The sequence below is a fragment of the Mastacembelus armatus genome, chromosome 13, assembly GCF_900324485.2.
Source record: "Mastacembelus armatus chromosome 13, fMasArm1.2, whole genome shotgun sequence".
Taxonomy (NCBI): Eukaryota; Metazoa; Chordata; class Actinopteri; order Synbranchiformes; family Mastacembelidae; genus Mastacembelus; species Mastacembelus armatus.
In genome coordinates, this window is record NC_046645.1 from 9,182,264 (window position 1) to 9,201,859 (window position 19,596).

Consider the following 19,596-nt stretch of genomic DNA (forward strand, 5'->3'; position numbering starts at 1 on the left):
GGTTTAGCTAAAAGGTGCCTTTTTTTCAAATATCTGAGGTTATACACAGAGCATGAATAAACATCAGTCACTTAGTTCTATAGGTATTTATGGATGTTAGACTGTTTTTTGTTTATTCCAAAAAAAATCCTTCTAATGCAGTGATTTAGCAGGAAACAAGACGGGTGTCTTTCATATTTGAAATCCATGGAGATAGGAAATCTTTGACATTTGTCTGCTATTTGCTTTATAATATGCTAAGATTTAACAATTTGTTTTTGCTCACTGCTATTTTTTCTTAGCATGTTATAGGAGCACAGACAAAGAAAACATAGAGACAAAGAGAAAACATCCAGGTTTTTAAGTTGAATAATTCTGCTTTAGCTGTGTACAGTGCTACAGTTGATTTGATGGCAGCCATTAATTTCCCACACACTTTGACTGCTAAAGTGTTTTCTGTCATTTGATATGAATATATTTAGAGGCATGTGCAGTTCCAGTTTGAATTAGTTAAATAAAAGTTTTTCATTAGTGTTTTTTGGATAAGCTGCAGTGTGTGGGAAATGAATGACAGCTACCAAAGCAAACTATCCACAGCTTTAACTTTTAAAACTTCCAGCTAGAACGAAAAGCTAAAATTATCAAACTTTGTTATATTCAGATGACTACTCCAACATTCCCACAGATGGATGTGGCCTCTGGCGGTGTGTGTCCTGCTGGCTACATCTGTCCACAAGGGACCAAGTACCCCCAGCAGTACCCCTGCCCTGCAGGAACCTGGAGCAACACTATGGGAGCCCAAAACCTGTCTTCCTGCTGGCCTTGCCCTCCAGGACTCTACTGCAACACAACTGGGCTCAGTCAGCCCTCAGGAATCTGTGAAACAGGTAAAACAATAATGTATTACATTAGTGAAAAGCAGATTTATTGATTTAAAACATTTCATGTTTTATAAATTGTTGCACATGCAGTGCATGTACATATCTTGACAGTCAAAGGAGAATAATATTTCATATGGAAAGGTGAAATTAATTATGACACAGCTAGAAAATATTTTGGTCAAGAAAACATCATCACTTTTTAAAAAATCAGTAAATGTCTATCTATTGATTTATAGGGTATTACTGTTTAGGAGGGGCAGTGTCTCCAATGCCCTCAGATGGTGTGACAGGGGACATTTGTCCAGTTAGACACTACTGTCCCATGGGCTCGACTTCTCCTGTAGCCTGCCCTGATGGAACATATTCAAATACTACAGGTAATAAAAACTACCTGTACTGTATAACATACGGTATGAGGTACTAATATGAAATACAGGCAATGTATTCATTATCCCATTTTTGCTTTCTTGGATAAAGGGGCAGAAGTGTGTGAGGACTGCCCCGCAGGGACCTACTGCCTATCAGGGGAAGGCGTCCAACCCTGTCCAGCAGGACACTACTGTCTTGGTGGTGGTGTTGAAGCCATCTTGCCTTGCCCTCCTGGCACATACAGCCCTCAGTTTGGCCTCAGCCAAGTGGAGCAGTGCCTCATCTGTCCAGCAGGTGAGAGTATTGTCACATGGTTGTCCTCAGTGCTCTGTTTGCAAGGCACTGAAAAGTCTTTCATAAAATGTTCAGCATGCTGACTTTACTTTTAATGCATTAAACTGTAACGAATTTGCCAGATATGTTGAAACTAACTGATTTATCACATTTAATTAACTAGAGATGAAACATTTTTGATGATCCCCATGCCTTATTGTGAGAGCAGTGATGTTTTTCATTTTTCATGGTCTGATAAAAGGGTTCTACTGTGAGGACTGGGGTCTCTTTGAACCTACTGGGCCTTGTCAGTCTGGTTATTACTGCATAGCAGGTACACTACCTGTATGATAACAATATAGTTAGACAATGTGTCAACCCAATGTCTACCTAAATGCCTGCTATGATGCAAAATGTCTATTGACTAAAATGTCCCATTTCTCAAGGTGTAAACTTTCAGAACCCAGATGGTAACTTCAGCACGGGAATAGGAGGGGCATGTCCAGGTGGGAGGTACTGCCCTGAAGGCACAAGTCTCCCGCTGCCCTGTCCACCAGGGACCTACTCTAACAGGTTGTGTGTCAAAATATTACTCACACACATAGTTCTAAGCCATTTCTTTTTTGTAACTGTATATGTTTGATTCCAGTTTTCATCTGACAGACAGCTCTGGCTGTAGTCCATGTCCAGCAGGGCACTTTTGCAGTGCTGCAGGTCTCACTCATCCAACTGGACTGTGTGAGCCAGGGTTCTACTGTCCAGGGGGAGACAAATCAGCTACAGGTAAAACAGCAAAGTACTGGCTTTTTACAGTTTTACTGAGATATTTACTATATGAATCCTTTCTGCAGGATAGCTCTAGTTTGGCCAGCAATATCAACATGATTAAACAATCAATGACTATAAATTTAATGTATTTTGAATGAATTATGAATTAAAACAGTGTTGAGCAGAACTAATATATAATGTGTGACTAGATGTCTTGGGAATAAGCATCAGATAGAAGAGAAACAGATGCTGTTAAAGGCAGGAAATCTTAATGTGTGAGGGTGTTTTGTTAAATTAATGACTATAGAATTAATCACGGGTTTATCACAGGATTTATCACATTAAAGGCTTAGCAGTCATAATCTCAGTAATTTACCAGATCTAATTGGCTTTTCTTCACCAGGCTCAGAAGGAGGTCTTTGCCCACCATCTCATTACTGCCCTGAAGGAAGTGCTAACCCAGTGCCGTGCCCAGCTGGAACCTACACCAACCTCATGGGCCAGTCAGTGTGTTCTCGCTGCCCTGCTAGTTATTACTGTCCAGAAAAGACTGACAACTTCACCAAGTTCCCCTGTCCTCCTGGATTTTACTGTCCTGATGGTAGACACACCCAAAACACTATTAGTCATGGTTGGGTTTCTTCATAAATTAAATTAGACATTTTGACATATTCTAAATCCAGCATAGCCCCTAGAGAGAATGTTCTTACGTCACTGAAATAGTGTGTTGATAAACAAATCCCTCAGCTTTTACAAAGAAGGTAAAAATATTTATACCATTTAAAGCACCATTTTAAATTTAGTTGTATTATATCCATAGGTACTAAGCATGCCACTCAGTTTCCATGTCCTCGTGGATACTACAATCCAGAGCCCATGACTCAGAGTCTGGACAGCTGCCTTCCTTGTCCTCCAGGACACTACTGTGAAAAGGAGAGGCTAACCAAAGTGTCTGGAAAATGCAAAGCTGGTTTGTAACAGTGTTTTTGTTTATTTCTACCAAAAATACAGTCACAGCCTAGTTTGTCAGTGTCAGCCTATTGATCTCTAGGGGCCAGCAGGCCAATCCAAAGTAGTCTCCAAGACTTGGGGGTAGGCAACAAAGAGTGCACATAAAGCATAAGACATTCCAGCTCAATACCAGCCACATCACTCATTATTTTGCTTCTCCATTTTTCTAGCAATTCAGCAACAACAGCAGCCTTTAAATAATTCCCTGTATATTAATTATTTAAGTACAAAGTAGGAAAACAGCCTGGCTCCATATGTGAACCACAAAATGCACACAAGTCTCAGGCAGATATTAGAACAGCTGCTGTCTGATTTGTTAAACTTTTTTTTAATCCTCATCTGTGACTCATCTCTCTTTCCTTCCTCTGTATTGTTGTCTTCCTGCTGCTATTTTACCTTATTCCGAGAAAGATTTAACATTATTATATCGATGCTACAGAAAATGTCAGTAGCAAGTGAGTTTGTATATCGGACAGCAGTCAAAAACATCACTTTCATTGTCTCCCACCCTTCTGTCTTGCTGTTTGTTCCTCTTAGGTTGGTTCTGTGTGTCAGCAGCATGGAACTCTCAGCCCTTTGACCTGGACAATTACACAAACGCCAACTGTCTATGTCCAGCTACCTCCACAGGGGGGCGCTGCCAGGTGGGCTTTTACTGCCCCTTAGGTAGCTCAGAGCCTTTGCCTTGTCCACCTGGAACCTTCTGCAACATCTCAGGTATTAGGACACTGATAATAAACACTATTCATTAGTTTGCAATAGAGATGTATATCCCTAGCTCACCACATGCCACATGCCTGCAATATTTTCAGATGTATTTGAATGGATGCTGCATTGCCTAGGAATTGCAAATTATATGACTGTGTATTACCCACCAAGGTCAATGTGAAGTAAAGTAAAGTACATGGTAAATGTAGCTATGACAAATGTCACATCATAAAATTTGTTTTTATTGAAAGGATGATATTGTAAAAATGAAAGAGTAGCTATGACAACTCTGAGCCAATTTAATTCCAGGCTCTCCAGGGGCACAGACATTATTCTACAAGAGGGGGAGAGGGGAAGTAAGTCTGGCCAACTTTGAGAGGTATAAAACACAATAACTAATGCACTTGTGTTGCTCAACAGGTTTGGCTCTGCCGACGGGTCCGTGCTCCCCTGGGTATTACTGTTTAGGAGGAGCCACTGAGGCCAGACCAATAGATGGAGAAACAGGGAGCATTTGTCCACCTGGGACATACTGTGGTAATCCCTACTGCCTTTGAGCGGTTGTATCAATTACATGCCAGCAATGTTTTTAATCCTTCTAACAGTGAAGTGTTTGGTGAAATGTACAGTACATTGCCAACATTGATGCCTGGCAGGATCAGTTATCTATAATATCACCACCAAACATTATCTTTTGGTGCCTGCAACTCTCGGCAGAATTGACTAGCAAAAAGAGAGATAACCCATGTCTAGTTTTATTGGAATTTTTCCACACATCCTCTCAGACACAGTTTAGCCCTAAGAAGAAGTGGACTGAGTTGCTGAGGGAGACTTAGACCATTGAATTAGAAAATTGTAAAAAAACGAAACAAAACAAACAAAAAAAAAACAACAATTTAGGCCAATACAGTATAAGAGTCTGCCAAGTTTTGTTCTATCTTACTTTATGTACAAATGACAGCTCTATGCAATTGATTGGAATTGTTTTTTAAAGCAAGACGCCCCCAGGCTTTAACACTGGGGTGGATAGGAAACTGAAATAACTATGACTTAGGGGAATTAGACACCCTGAATTACCCATGGGCATACATGTGAGTCATCTTGTGTCTATTTGTGTTAGTCTGTTGATAAACTGTTGTCCTGTGCTGGGAGTCTCCACACTTTCCGCCTAATGTATTATGGTCTTTGTTACAGTGAACTATAACCCTGTGTGGGCATTGTGCAAAAACAGTGAATGAATACAAATGAATGAATGCTGTCTGCCTACCACAAGTATGTCTCTCTGCAGTTGAGGGCTCAGGATTGCCAGAGTTGTGTCCAGCGGGTACTTTCTCCCCTGTGCCGGGTCTAACCAGTGAGGCTGCCTGTCAGTCCTGTACTGCAGGTTTCTACTGTAAAGGTGCAGGTCTCAGGGCTCCAACTGGACCCTGCAGTGAAGGTAAGTTAATGTTTCATCCCTATTTCCTATTAGAAAATGTAATAGTGTTTAATACTTTTTAAAGCTCCAACCTGCAACCTTTCCATCTTTTGCACTCTACTATATTGTGTCTCTTGTCACCTTAATAGGTTATTGGTGCCCTCCTGGTCAGACAGTGGCTACAGCTCTGCCATGTCCTCAAGGCCATTTCTGCCTACTGGGTAGTGCAGCCCCAGAGCCCTGCCCAAAAGGAACCTACCAGGACAGAGAGAGACAGACAGCCTGCAATGTCTGTGAGCCAGGTGCAGCAGGACACCTCTTCAATCCTTTTATCTTATCAGCAGAGGCATATTTTTTTCTTAAAGACTACCTGAAAGCCTTACGCTACATATTGTGTTTTTTCCTGAAAAGGCTGTAATGAAAACAGCTCTCAAGCAAAAAGCAAGTTTTATTTAGTGACACTGATGGCTTATTCACATGCAGGTGTTACATGATTTATGTTATGTGTTTTTTTCTTCATTATTTTCATAACGTATTTCACACTCTTCATACTGGCAGTGCTAATTTAAAAAATATGCATTTCCCTTCTTTCAAGGTTTCTATTGTGATTTAAGACTGGGTTTAGCCAATACCTCTTTACTGAGGCCCTGCCCTAAAGGACACTACTGCCCTCCAGGTACAGCCCTGCCCAACCAATATCCCTGCCCTATTGGATCCTTTAATCCGAGAGAGCAAACAGACTCCCCGGCAGGGTGCATGCTGTGTGGGGCTGGACAGTACTGTTCTTCTGTGGGACTGTCTGAGCCCTCAGGTGAGAAGGAAGGAAAGGTCTTCTTATCTCTTTAGCCAAAGCAGGCTCTACTATGTATGCAATGATAAACAAAAGGCACAAAAAAGTATTATTTTTAATACAAATAGTAAATATAATGAATTAATTAGTAAAATAATACTTTTTACACTGTTTCAACCCAGCTCTGTAATTCTAACAAATAAGCTTCCACAGTTGTTTCATGTTATTCATTTTATGCTGTTACAGATAAGTTATTTAGAGGCTATCTCTTTCTATCTCAAACACAGACAGTTAAAAAGCTATGCTATTACACAACTAACTATACCAGCACTAAATGAAAAAATATGTTTAAAACTAATAATTGTCATTTAATGCATAAAAAAGTGGTACACTGTAGTATGTAGGGCTACAGATATATTTACATTATTACGTATTTATATTTTTCTACCCATAGGACCATGCCATGCTGGTTATTGGTGCAAAGAGGGGGCATCCTCTCTCAGGCCACTGGATGGAGTCTCAGGTTCTCTGTGTCCACCTGGTCAATACTGCCCATCAGGTTACTTGATCTGCCTTAATAAGTGGTCAACCAGCAGCTGGTATGCTGTTGATGACTGAAATTTACCAAGTTTCAGAGGGTCAACCCTTTCAGAATAATGTTTTTTGAGATCCAGCACTGTTGCCTATTTTTCATAGGCTAATGTAACCAAATTTATACTGTGTGAGGCTATTAACATTTTATTATATTCTAGAGTTACAATGTTTTATTCATGCTAATTACCATTTGGTAGCCTAAAGGAGCTTCTGACATTTATCTTGTAACTTCTATCATTTTCTTAGATTCATTTGTACACCGGTTCCTTCTAACTCTGGTTGTTGACCTATGCTTTAAAAATGCTCTTGTAGGGTAAACTCTTCCTTTTTCTGAAATGCTGCAGTGTGTAAAGCATACTCACAGTATATTGTATCACCAAACCTAATAACTGCAACGTGCTTGTCATCATTACTTGGCTTTTAATAGTTTTCTGCAGACTCCTCTGGCGTATTTACTGGAGCTGAAATATTACTTGGTGTATGCATCATCATTACAGGGACTACAGCTCCCATTGCCTGTCCTGAAGGAAGCTGGTCAAATAGTTCAGGACTACGTGACCAGGAAGACTGTACACTTTGTCTGGGAGGATTTTACTGCAATTCTTCTGGCCTAACTAAACCTACTGGACCCTGTAGTGGGGGGTATAAAAATGTTTTTACTTTGTTTTACATTGTTGTTGTTGTTATTATTATTAATATTATTTATTACTAGCTCATGTCATCATCACAGGTTTCAGAACTACCCTAAACTGCATATTGTGCATATAACATACATGCAATTGTTTTTTCAAAGTTTTCATGCTCTATATCTCTTATGCAGCTATTACTGTGTGGGGGGAGCTATCACATCGACCCCTGCTGATGGAATTACAGGAGGACCTTGTCCTGAGGGTTACTACTGCCCAGCGGGATCTGTTCAGCCAGTGCCCTGTGATCCAGGGACATATGTGGCTGCTACACGCGCTACTCAGTGTGATCCCTGCCTGCCAGGCTGGTACTGTGTGTCTGGCTCCCTGTACCTGTGTCCTGCAGGTTTGTCATTGGCTGTTTGGTGTGCACTGAAAACACTACTTAAGTATCTTTTCAATCAATTGTTCATTTTAGGACATTAGCAATTATCACACAACAGAAGTAAGATAAATGCCAAAGTTGATGCAATTACTCTTTAACATAGATTTTTTGGATCCTTTATATCTATGCACTTTTTGTGATTGTCCTGCCGTGGTCTACAGGTTTTTACTGTCCTGAAGGGACTGGATTTGACTTGAGAGGTTGTCCAGAGGGAACTTACGGTCCTGACCCTGGCTATTGGTCCATCTCTCAGTGCAGGCAGTGTGACGGTGGCCATTACTGCTCTTCCAGGAATGGCACAGCTGTCACTGGACCATGTCAAGAAGGATATTATTGCTCACATGGAAACACCTCTCCACAACCTCTCTCACATGCGGCAGGTAAACAGAGATCTTTATCAGTCATGTGCTGCCCAGCCACACATTTAGGGCGGAATAGCCTCATAATACAACCGTCTTTTTTTTTTTTTTTTTTTTACTTCAATGTGTGAAAATTGAATGAAAATTATCAGGAGAAATGGTTCTTCATAAGTAATATTATTTTCTGATGGTTGACATATGGCATCAGTTCCCTGTTTTTGTCAACAGGAGAGGGAGGTCCATGTCCGACTGGTCATTACTGCCCCCAGGCCACCATCCATCCTCTGCCCTGTCCTCGTGGGACATTCTCTAACATCACCAAATTAGTATCCCAGGTTGTTTTGACTCAATAACACATGTACAAATCTGAACGATTGAAAGATGACTCTCTCTTCAAAATGACTTAAGGATGTAATTTGATTGGAATTGTTATATTTTGCCTTGTGTTTTTTTTTCCATTTTGTGCATTGTAAAATGTGTGTATGGACTTTATGCTCTATTATACAGTTTCTGCACGATTCAAGATTGTTTTGTGCAGAAATATGTAGACCCTATGTTCAATATTAAATTAATAATTAAGACATAAAATTAAGAATCATATGAGTAAATTCAGATAAACTTCTGAATATATTGTTTCAGACCTAAGTATCAGTAAAATCAAATTTGACTCTGGTGGTGACATGAAATAACATTGGGAAAAATGTGAAATCAAAAAAAGCTCTTAATTGGAAAAGAACCAGGATAGAGTAAGATATGTTTCACAAACTATTCTGCAATTTCACTTATTTTTTTTGTCTATATTTATTCATGCAGTTATTTCATGTCATACCCTAATTTAATCCATTTTGTATTTATCTGTATTTTTTTTATAAGTAAACACTGGGTCTCCATACGGAATCACACAGACACCTACCAAGCTCAGCTTCTTTAGTGTATCGTCAGCAGTCCTGCTATAATAGCCCTGTACAACATATGTCACTTATGAGGTTTTCTCTGTCTTTAATGGTGACATTCAATCAATATCTAATCCCAAATCAATGTTGCAATGAGGCCTGGTAGTTTCATTTCCTTACCAACACTGTGGTTTGTTGCCCTCCTCATTTTTCCTCTCAGGAGGATTGCCAGCCATGTCTCCCTGGTTACTCCTGTGATGCTGTGGGCCTCTCAGCACCGTCAGGGGAATGCTGGGAAGGTTTCTTTTGTCTGGGGGGTGCAGATCGTCCTGACCCTCCGTTCAGAGACAGCCGTGGAGGACCGTGCCCAAAAGGTGATCAGATCCATCAGAAATTAGACATCTGCGTACAGACAATCAGTAGAAATACATGAGGATAATGTAATCAGGTAGCTACTGTTTTGTTTAGAAAGCGACTGTAGATTTTGCCTGTCATTGTAGGGAATACAAAATGGGAAATGTGAAGCACACAATTAAGTTTACAGAAAGCCTAGAGCCAGTTTAGTGAACAGGTAAACAAAACACTCTAAGTTAATAGGGCTAAACATAAACAGCTGCTCTGTTGACACTGAAATCGAAACCTCTCCCCTGTGGACTGTGCATCTCTGTGTGTGTGTTTTCATGAATCTGGTCTTCATACATCTAGGTTATTACTGTTCTAAGGGCTCTAGGGCTCCACAGCAGTGCCCCCTGGGAACCACCAGCACAGAAGATGGCCGAGCCAACTGTAGTGCCTGTCCCCAGGGGTAAACTTGCTTATCAGTGTACCTTAAACATAACTGTGTACTTACTGGTTTTCATACATATGTACACATAGGCATATATATATATATATATATATATATATATATATATATATATATATATATATATATAAGCTTCACTGCCACTAGTCATCAAGAATTAATTATTTCATCATTGCTTTGTCTGGATAGTTTTTATTGTCCTGATAGTAGTAATGGCTCACTACTGGGGAGTAAAGAGTGTCCAATGGGTCATTACTGCCCATCTGGGACTTGGTCCAAACACCAGTATCCATGTCCAGTTGGATCCATCAACCCCTACATTCAGATGGCAAAACCTCAGGACTGCCTGCCCTGCCCTCCAGGTCACAAACCATTTACTGCTAATTATTATGAATTAAGTATTCTAGTTAAATCAGTGTTCAGAACAGGTTTGATAGTAAATGGTAATTACATATATTAACACTTTAAAAAGCTGATATTATTAAAAGTGTGATGAGAAGGAAAATAATAAGATAATACAGTATGTCAATATACTATTATTATATTTTGCAGGGTATATCTGCATTATTTTCTCTTTCACTTAATTTCACTCTTTTTTTCAAACCAGGATCCTTCTGTGCATCCCCTGGGAAGGGTGTTGCATCAGGCCAATGTAGTGCAGGGTACTACTGCCTCTCTGGGGCCTGGTCACCCACACCAGAAGATGGAAGAACGACAGGTGGCAGATGTCCCGAAGGTCATTACTGTCCTCCGGGCTCCTCAGCTCCACTGCCATGTCCTGTAGGACACTACTCCAACAAAACCAGAAACAGTCATCTCTCTGACTGCCTGCCTTGTCTTCCAGGTTGGTATTGATTTAGCTTGTTGCATACATTAGTGGTTAATTATGTTTCTTTTATTGGTCAGAAGTTAAAGCTTCCATTAAATAACTCGATTTCTCCAGGAATAATCTGTCCCTCACGGTGTTTGCTGCTGCTTTTGTTTGTAGGTTTCCTTTGTGTCACCAGAGGGCTCTCTTTCCCTTCTCATATCTGTCCAGCTGGGTCTTACTGTCCAGGCAGAGAAAACAGCAGCCAGCAAGCCTCTCTACGCTGCTCACCTGGAAACATGTGCCCACCTGGATCTGATACACAGGTACCCTGTTTGCCAGGGACCTACCAGGATTTACCCGGACAGGTAAGTGAGTTGAGAACAAAAAATACATTTTATACTAAGAAGCACTTAAAATTGCAACATTTACTGTGCTGTGGAAAGGTTACTATAAACTATGGAGTTTTAAAGTGTCATGAGACACTGGGGAAAGTTATGGCCCATCATTTTTAAGCTCTCTCTGCACTACATGCAGTTCATAATAGCAATTATCATCACCAGCACACTAGTGAACATCTGTAGTCATACTTTTGCATTCATATTGCGTAGAAAAAATGATGTGCCTAATTTACCTCTGTACAGGCAGAGTGTTCTGAATGTCCAGCGGGATTTTACTGTGCTGGCTCTGTGGATGCTGACACTGGGCATGTGTCTGGGACTCACACTCTAATGCTGTGTCCTAAAGGACACTATTGTCCACCAGGTAGGACACAATAATGCAGTTATTCACATTCATGACAAATGGTACAATGTTCTCAGATCATGTCATTAGATATATGTGGTAAACAGGCGATGCTGCAGGCGTAGTGACTGTGATTAATTTACTAGTAAAGCATTACATGCAAAATGGTTTGTGTGCACTCTGGAACAAATGGCTGTAACAGCGAATGGCTTTGTAATTATGCAAATGGACATCATAGAGCATAATCCAGATACGAATAGTCTTCACAAACTGTTCTGTGATGTTTAATCCTGGACCATCTGTAGATACAGTATGATACGCTATTTATCAACAGGAACTCAGTCTGGAATAGCATTCCCATGCCCACCTGGCACATTCAGTGGGCAGATGGGCTTGTCCAATAAGTCAGGCTGTAAGCTCTGTCCTCCAGGGAGATACTGCAGTTCTTCTGGATTGGCTGCTGCCACTGGGATCTGCTCTCCTGGGTAAACACAGACAAACTGAACACACACTGTACATCACAGACTGTGAAAGATATAATTAAACCTCCCTTATGCTCTGTCTCCATTTGTCTTTCTCATCCATTTCTTCCTACATTGTCTTCCCAATCATCTCTGTACTCATCATTTTTCTGCCCCTAGTTACCTCTGTATCCATGGTTCAGTTTCTTCCCAACCAGAAGAGGGCCCAACAGGAGGCCGCTGCTCTGCAGGGTCCTACTGCCCGCAGGGTACCAACTATATGATTCCCTGCCCTGCAGGGACATTCAGCTCCATAGAGGGTGACGTATAACCATGAAACGATTATGTAGAAAGACTGACACTCAAACACAACAGACTGTCTTAACTCAAGTTATTAGTGGTGTTAAATTCATATTTGTCAGTGATAGAATTTCTTAGCCTCTTTTAAAAATTCACACTTTTTTTACTTCCAACTTAAGTTGTCTGATCAAATTTGTGAGTTATATTCTTGGTTTACCAGGGGCAGTTTCTATAGATGTTTGTCAGCCCTGTTTGCCTGGCCATTACTGTGCTGAGGTTGGCCTCTCCTCCCCAACTGGGCCCTGCAGCCCCGGCTTCTACTGCACAGAGGGATCCAGAACGGCCATACCTTTGGGTAATACCACAGGCCTCTTCTTCTTGCCCTTTATGTAGTGTTAATAAATGCATGACAAAATGCACAACTGGTTATTTTAGAAATGGTATTTGTAGTATAAAGAAAGAAGGGTATTCAGACAGGAACTTATAAAATATAGTGCTGTGCTCAATTTTTCTCAATGCTCTTCTGCTTTTATTTAACATTTTCATATCCCCTGACTCCACAGTGCTGGAGAGGTCACCACAGAACATTTACCAGCCCCAAGTGCTTTCTCTTAGTAGTATTTTTCTTTCTGGGAGTGGAGAAAATGGCTCTGGCCTTTTAGATCACTGACTACCCTAATGAGCAATGACATCCAATAAAGGTCTATTGTCTCAATTACAGACAATACCACATCTCTGTTCCCACTTCCTGGAGATTCATTCCTGGGTCAGTTCCATGGTGATGTGTGCCCTGCTGGCCACTACTGTCCTAAAGGGAGTGCACAGCCAAATCCTTGTCCACCTGGTAAGAAAGTCAATATCTCCACACTGATCATATGTCATGAATGTGTTGTTAGAAGTTTATAGCACTGCATGAAAAAAAGCTATGTATCTGACTTCTTGTTGTTTATTACTGTACAGTCTCATAAAACCCCCCGAGGTACAGTATAATGGCATAATGTATCCAGAACCTTAAAGGAGGTTGTAAAACCCAGAGTCCAATAAAACAGTCAAAAATAATCAGCTATTTAACAGTGATTAAATGGAGCCCTACACACATAACACTGTTGTTTCTTGTCTTTTCTGTCTTTATGTGTGTAAGGATTGATGAAAAAAAAAGTAGACGCTAATTTTGTACATAAAATAATTTGTCTGCTCCATATAGGCACTTTCTTGGCAAAGTCTGGGGCTGAGTCTGAGGCCGACTGTGAAGCTTGTTATCCGGGTTCTTACTGTCCCTCATGGGCTCAGACCTCTGCTGACCTCCTTTGCCCCCAAGGGTGGTTCTGTCCATCAGGATCAGTGTCTGGACATCAGCAAGGTACAGCACACATTGTCAGGCATCATCTCACGTTTGACCTTGCTGGTCTGTGCACTTCATCATTTCATTTTATTTATTTATTGTATCAGACCATGCACGATCAATGTGGTTATCAGATAGACTATATAACATTTATTATCCTGTGAAAACCATGTATCTACAAAATAAGATTTCAGGTTTGGACAAACATTTTCTGAAAATGAATCGATTGTTAAAATGTTCATTAAGTTTAGGACGTAAGACATCCATCACCCCGAGACTTTCAAAAACACCTAATATCTTTAAAAAAAAAAAGGAAAAAAAAAAAAACTATAAATGATAAACATGTTTTATATGGTTTTCAGTGGATGGCCTAATTACTTTTTGTCAGTTTCAATTTGCGACTGCAGTTCCTTTTTGTCTTTATGAGACGGTGTGATTTTTTTGACGAAGTCAGTGGCTTCCACAGGTGTGATATCATACTAGCCGCTGTTTCTCTTCGTAGAGACTGATAATATTTATCCTTTTCATCCATTTAGAAAAAGATTCAAACAAAATTAAGCTTTTGAAAAAGATGGTTGTAATTGAAAATTTGATCTACAGTAGGTAAGCCTTGCCCATCACATGTCGCTGCTTCACTGCTTGTCCTTCCTTAGAAGCAGACCAGGAACACCAAAAAGACCTTACCTTACAAAAAGACCGTAGATCCTTACCCTCGCCTGTTTTTCCTGCTTCCACCACATCAACTTTGAGATCTGAATGTTTACTTGCTGCCTAATTTACTGCACACACACACAGATGCCACTGTAACAAGATAATCAGTGTTTGCTTTACAGTAGTAAATGCTGTGGCTGACCGGAGTATGCTAATTGTGTTAGCTACTGGCATGTAAGTCATTAGGACCAACCTTTATAACATTGATTTCAACTGTAATATGTTACTTCAAAGTCTTTTCTATGAGATAGTATTTTTATCTGCTCACCACATGTAGTTGTCTGTAACTGGTGTAATAACTGGCCCTGTGGATGTGTAGCAGATTCCATTATATATATCAGAAACCAAATTCTGCATGTACCCTGGAGGTGATTTTATGCATCAGATGAGCTTTCCTCCTCTTCTTATGTTACATACACGCCCAAAGATTGTCTGAAAGCCATCCTCATCCCCGTTTCACTTTTAATCGAGAAGACGTTTTGCTAATTTAAGCATGAAATGGACCAGATCCTATAAATATCCCCAACTTGTTGCTGTCAGAATGAGGGTACCTGCTGCTCCTCTTCGCTTCTCTTCTATTTTATATGCAAATGACTTTTGTTTTCATTTTAAAGAAGGTGGCTACAGATGAGAGTGTGAATTTTACTTTATCTGAGTGTGTCACAGGATGTCAGTGTCCACCTGGCCATGCGTGCCCACCTGGTAGTGCCAAGCCCACAATCTGTAGCCCTGGTACTTTTCAATCTTTACCTGGACAGACTACTTGTAACACCTGTCCACCAGGTAATTAAAAAAATCCTGTGAACTCACAACTGTAGACAGTAAAATTGTACAAAGGGAAACAAAGCTTAATCTAAAATGAGACACTTTACCTTGCTCAGGTTTCTACTGCATTGAAGGTTCATCTGTGCCATCTCCATGTCCGATTGGCCACGTCAGTCCATTATTTGGCAGGACGTCTCACAGTGACTGCTACCCCTGCCCCCCTGGCTCCTTCTGTAACAGCAGTGCTCTCACAGACCCGTCTGGACCCTGCAGCCCAGGTCTGACACTTCACTATCACCCAGGGAAATAATGTCAGAGAATTGAACAACAGCATAAGAGTCTCATCTTTTATTGTATTTCTGCACTGTATTAAGGCACAGTGGCCTCTGAATCTCATGCTTCACTTATCCTACACTGTAAACTCTAGTACTCTCAGTGAAATGCCTAACCACATTGTCTACCACAGGACATTTTTGTTCCCTGGGGTCCACTGAGCCTTCTCCTGTCTCCCAGCCTTATGGAGATGTTTGTCCCATGGGACACTTCTGTCCTCAGGGCAGTTGGTCACCCAAACCCTGTCCAGCTGGGAGCTTCCTTCCAGAGCCCGGAGCTTCCTCCTCCTCTCACTGTCAACTTTGCTCCCCAGGGAAATACTGCCACAGTCCTGGAGCCTCACAGCCCACAGGTGAGGGACTTCACTTGGTTCTTCATTAGATGAAAACAGTCAATCTTACCACTGCTCAAGTCGACAGTATAGAGTCAGTTGTGTAAAACCTGTACAACATAAATACATACAGGTTAGTCTAGGTTAGAAGCTTTTCAGGCATTAAAATATTAATTAGAATACTGAAACTGAGTGGCAGTACAGTATGATTATCAGGCCTTTTATAACACTGCTCTGTGTTAGGTCTGTGTTTTGCAGGTTTCTTCTGTTCTGGAGGTGCAGATAGCCCCACACCTCAGGTTAACTCCTCTTTGTTCAGCTGTCTTCATAAAATACTGGAGGTTTACAGCACAAAGACAGAGACTGCCTTCTGGATGCACAATATGTCCTGCTTCGACAACTCCAGTAATTCTGGTAAACATAGGTGTCTACTGTTTGTAAAAATATGATAAAGGCTTCTACTAAAATGGCAGTACATCACTTTATTCAGATTATTTCAACCAGTGTGAGAAGCCGTACGTGTCACGGTACATAATGCTTTAGGGGTAGATTGACCTACCCCTAAAGCATTATCCAATTAATCATTGCCTTACAGTGTTACCCTGTTCAAAGATGTTATTCCAGTCAGAACTGCTAAATTAAATGTAGAAAGAACAGCTTTTCTTTCTTTTCCAGTCTACATTAACTTTCATTCTCTATCTGCCATATTTTATTATAGGGAGTGATGCTGGCTGGACTGAAGAGGTAACGGAGCCCCAGGCAGATTCAGACCATATTGTGACTCACTCACCATGTCTCAAGAATACGCATTATGCATGTTCCACCTACAAAGGAGATACATGCCCTAGAGGTAGGTAAATCCTGACAGTGTGCACTTGATGTGATACTGTACTTTGTTCATCCCTTCAGGTGCATAGGTCTTCCTTGCTCATGACATGATAGTCACTGTAATGCTGTGACATATGATTTGTCAGATTTAACTTGTGTGCGGCGTATTTTAGCTAGAATACCACTTTGTCTTGACTTTTGATGATAGCTGAAATGTTAAAGTACGACTAGATGGATTGGAGAATGAATTACCATTTTTTTAACAACACTATCTTCATAGCATAGTAACTCAATGAAGGCAGCAAAAGGTGGATGCTGATGGTTTTATTATATATATATATATTCTGACCTGAAGGCCTGAAAAATCTGGTGGTTAACTATAAATATGAGAAATAAGATTATAAGAGTGTGGGAATAAAAGGTTCATAGTTCATCAACCATCAATCTTGAGAGGGAGCATGTGCATAGGAACAGTCATCATTTTGACAATGTTTGGTCTTGATGAAGCTGATTTATTTCAGTGATATTTGTGTGGCTATTTTTCAGGTTTCTATTGTCCACTGGGCTCTACCTACCCCAGGCTCTGTGAGGCTGGCTCTTACTGTAACCAGACTGGTTTAGACTCCCCAGCAGGGACCTGTCCAGCAGAATATTACTGCCCCAAAGGCTCTTTAGACCCCCATGCCACCCCTTGTCCAACAGGACACTACTGCCCTCTTGGAACTCCTCTTCCTGTGCCCTGCCCTCTTGGAACCATAAAAGGTGATATTTTGCCATTTTATAATAAGGCCGTAAAAGTTAATCTAATAATCCCACTGACTGATTTTTGTGAACAATTTTAAAAAACATATTTGCTACATCTGTTGAAAAAAAGAGACAAGTCAGTAATCCTCTGCCCTTTTTAATAAAGGGCAGGGGATGAATTAAAGGATGAATGAACAATCAGGCACAGTACTAAATTGAGAAAACACCACATCCTCTTTGTTGCTCATTTTGTCGGTTTTTCCCACTAATGCCTTTACATAAACTAGTGTCTATCTTTTCAGTTCAGTGATGCAGAGAAATATGAAAAATTTCATTAAACCTTTTCTCCCCCTTGGGTGTCTGAGAATAATTTCAGTTGCAAGTGGTTTAATCGTGTAATTGTATTCTTTTCTTGAGGCAGACAACGAGAATCCTTTTAAAATGTGCTGTAGCTCTTTTGTACTTCTATGAAATAGAAACTGATGAGGGAATATGTGTGTACTTTGCTTCAAATTAACACTCTTATCTATTTTAATATTTTCATTACCTCAACTTACCATGTGATGTGGTAATTTTTTTTTCTTCAAATCATCAAACTCTCTGCACACATGCATGTATAGATGGATGGATAAAACACCAAACCAACTGCTATGCATACTGTGTCTTATCCATCAGGTTCCCTGGGTGGATCTACAGTCAAGGCTTGCCAGCTGTGTCCTCCAGGACACTACTGCCACCAGAGAGGCAGAGCTGAGCCAAGTGGCCAGTGCGCAGAAGGCTACTACTGTCCTGAGGGACAGAGCACAGAGAGACCACAACAACATGTCTGCTCAGTGGGGCATTATTGTGAGAAGGTCAGCCATCCAGTATTAGTCTTCAAGCTACTGTCAGTCACCATTGCTGAATATTGTATGAGATGTGTATGACTCACAGTTTTTTTGATCATATTAGTCGTATTTCCTGTTCTTTATCTGAAGATGCATGTTAGTCCCTAGATATAACGTCTAGTAAAATCAATTTAATGGTTGCTTCAGGGCAGTGTCAGACAGACAGCCTGCCTTCCAGGCAGCTACCAGCTAAGACAAGGCCAGAGCAGCTGTGAGACATGCCCTGCCGGTTTCTACTGTCAAGATCAAGGTAAAGCTGATTCATGGACAAGTTCTTGGATAACAAACCATTTCGCAGCTGGGAACACAAATGTAATCAACCTTTATATCATCACTAAATGTCTCTTCTGAATTGTATATCTACACATCAGCAATGACCCTTCCACTTCCCTGTGGGAGAGGGTTTTATTGTCCCACTGGATCAGCAAATCAACATCCCTGTCCAGAGGGGACCTACGGAAACATATCAGGATTGGTTGAGGAAAGGCAGTGCTCAATGTGTGACCCTGGGATGTACTGTAAAGGAACAGGTACAATGCTTCTCTGACCCAAATTAATTACTTGTCATGTATTTCTCATATATGTCAGACAGCTGCAGGTGAAATGTAGTGATTTTGTGTAGAAACAATTAGGGGGAAATGCCTGCCCCGTTATTAGGATGTTTGAAAATCCTTGCCTGAATGATCTGTGTTTAAAGGGAGGACTTTCCCTAGTGGACCATGTGCTGCAGGGTTTGTCTGTGTTGGAGGAGCCTCTGAACCCTCACCATCAGATGGTGTGACTGGATTCCTATGCCCTCCTGGATTCTTCTGCTCTATGAGGACCTCTATACCAAAACCATGCCCGAAAGGAACATTCAGGTACTTGCACATTCTGTCTAAATATTATTTTCTTTATGGCTAGTAGGAATATTTTAAAAAAAGTTTAAAGATGTAAGTAATGATGTAATGTTTTGTTAGAATAGATTATAATAGTGTGATAAAACAGAATATGTAACCACTAGTGTTATTTTTTTTGATTTTTTAAATCTGTGGGCATGAAGTCCTGTATTTAATGTAATACTGATCAGTATTTTTTTGAACTACATATAATTCTGGTTTTTAGTTATTAAAATATTCATACCTTCTGACAGTGAGCAGAGTGGGCTTATGGATGAGTCTCAGTGTCGCAGCTGCAGTCCTGGATTCTGTTGTTCAGAGACCGGCCTCTCTGCGGTCTCTGGACCATGCCTGCCAGGTAAGAAATAAGACTGAGAATTTAGATATGCCTGAGATGGACTGATGGGCTGTCCAGGGTGTACCCCTGCCTTTCACCCAGAGAGAGCTGGGATAGGCTCCAGCAGATCCCTGTGAGCCTAATTAGGAATAAGCAGGTATAGATGATGAATGAATTAATTTAGATAAGCCAGTATGATACATTAACCC

At 40.7% G+C, this 19,596-nt stretch overlaps 1 protein-coding gene and 1 long non-coding RNA gene across 2 annotated transcripts; both read left to right on the forward strand.

The window, feature by feature from the left end:
- Positions 1 to 13,012: 13,012 nt before the first annotated feature.
- LOC113134181 (uncharacterized) lies at positions 13,013 to 18,280 on the forward strand. The gene is made up of 10 exons (XM_033325523.1): positions 13,013 to 13,075; positions 13,436 to 13,591; positions 14,951 to 15,067; positions 15,166 to 15,327; positions 15,563 to 15,734; positions 15,957 to 16,127; positions 16,432 to 16,563; positions 17,088 to 17,303; positions 17,961 to 18,139; positions 18,263 to 18,280. The coding sequence occupies exons 1-10, from the start codon at positions 13,013 to 13,015 to the stop codon at positions 18,278 to 18,280; spliced, it is 1,386 nt and encodes a 461-aa protein (XP_033181414.1).
- A 48-nt stretch (positions 18,281 to 18,328) lies between these two features.
- On the forward strand, positions 18,329 to 19,010 carry LOC113123719 (uncharacterized). Its single transcript, XR_003294975.1, has 3 exons — positions 18,329 to 18,422; positions 18,544 to 18,702; positions 18,870 to 19,010. It is a non-coding gene; the product is annotated as an uncharacterized LOC113123719 (long non-coding RNA).
- Positions 19,011 to 19,596: the final 586 nt, after the last annotated feature.

Coding starts and splice junctions, on each gene's coding strand:
- LOC113134181 (XM_033325523.1), top strand. CDS start 13,013: ATGTGTGCCCTGCTGGCCACTACTGTCCTAAAGGGAGTGCACAGCCAA. Junction 13,592..14,950: donor AGTGTCTGGACATCAGCAAG/GTACAGCACACA, acceptor AGTGTGTCACAG/GATGTCAGTGTCCACCTGGC. Junction 15,068..15,165: donor TTGTAACACCTGTCCACCAG/GTAATTAAAAAA, acceptor TACCTTGCTCAG/GTTTCTACTGCATTGAAGGT.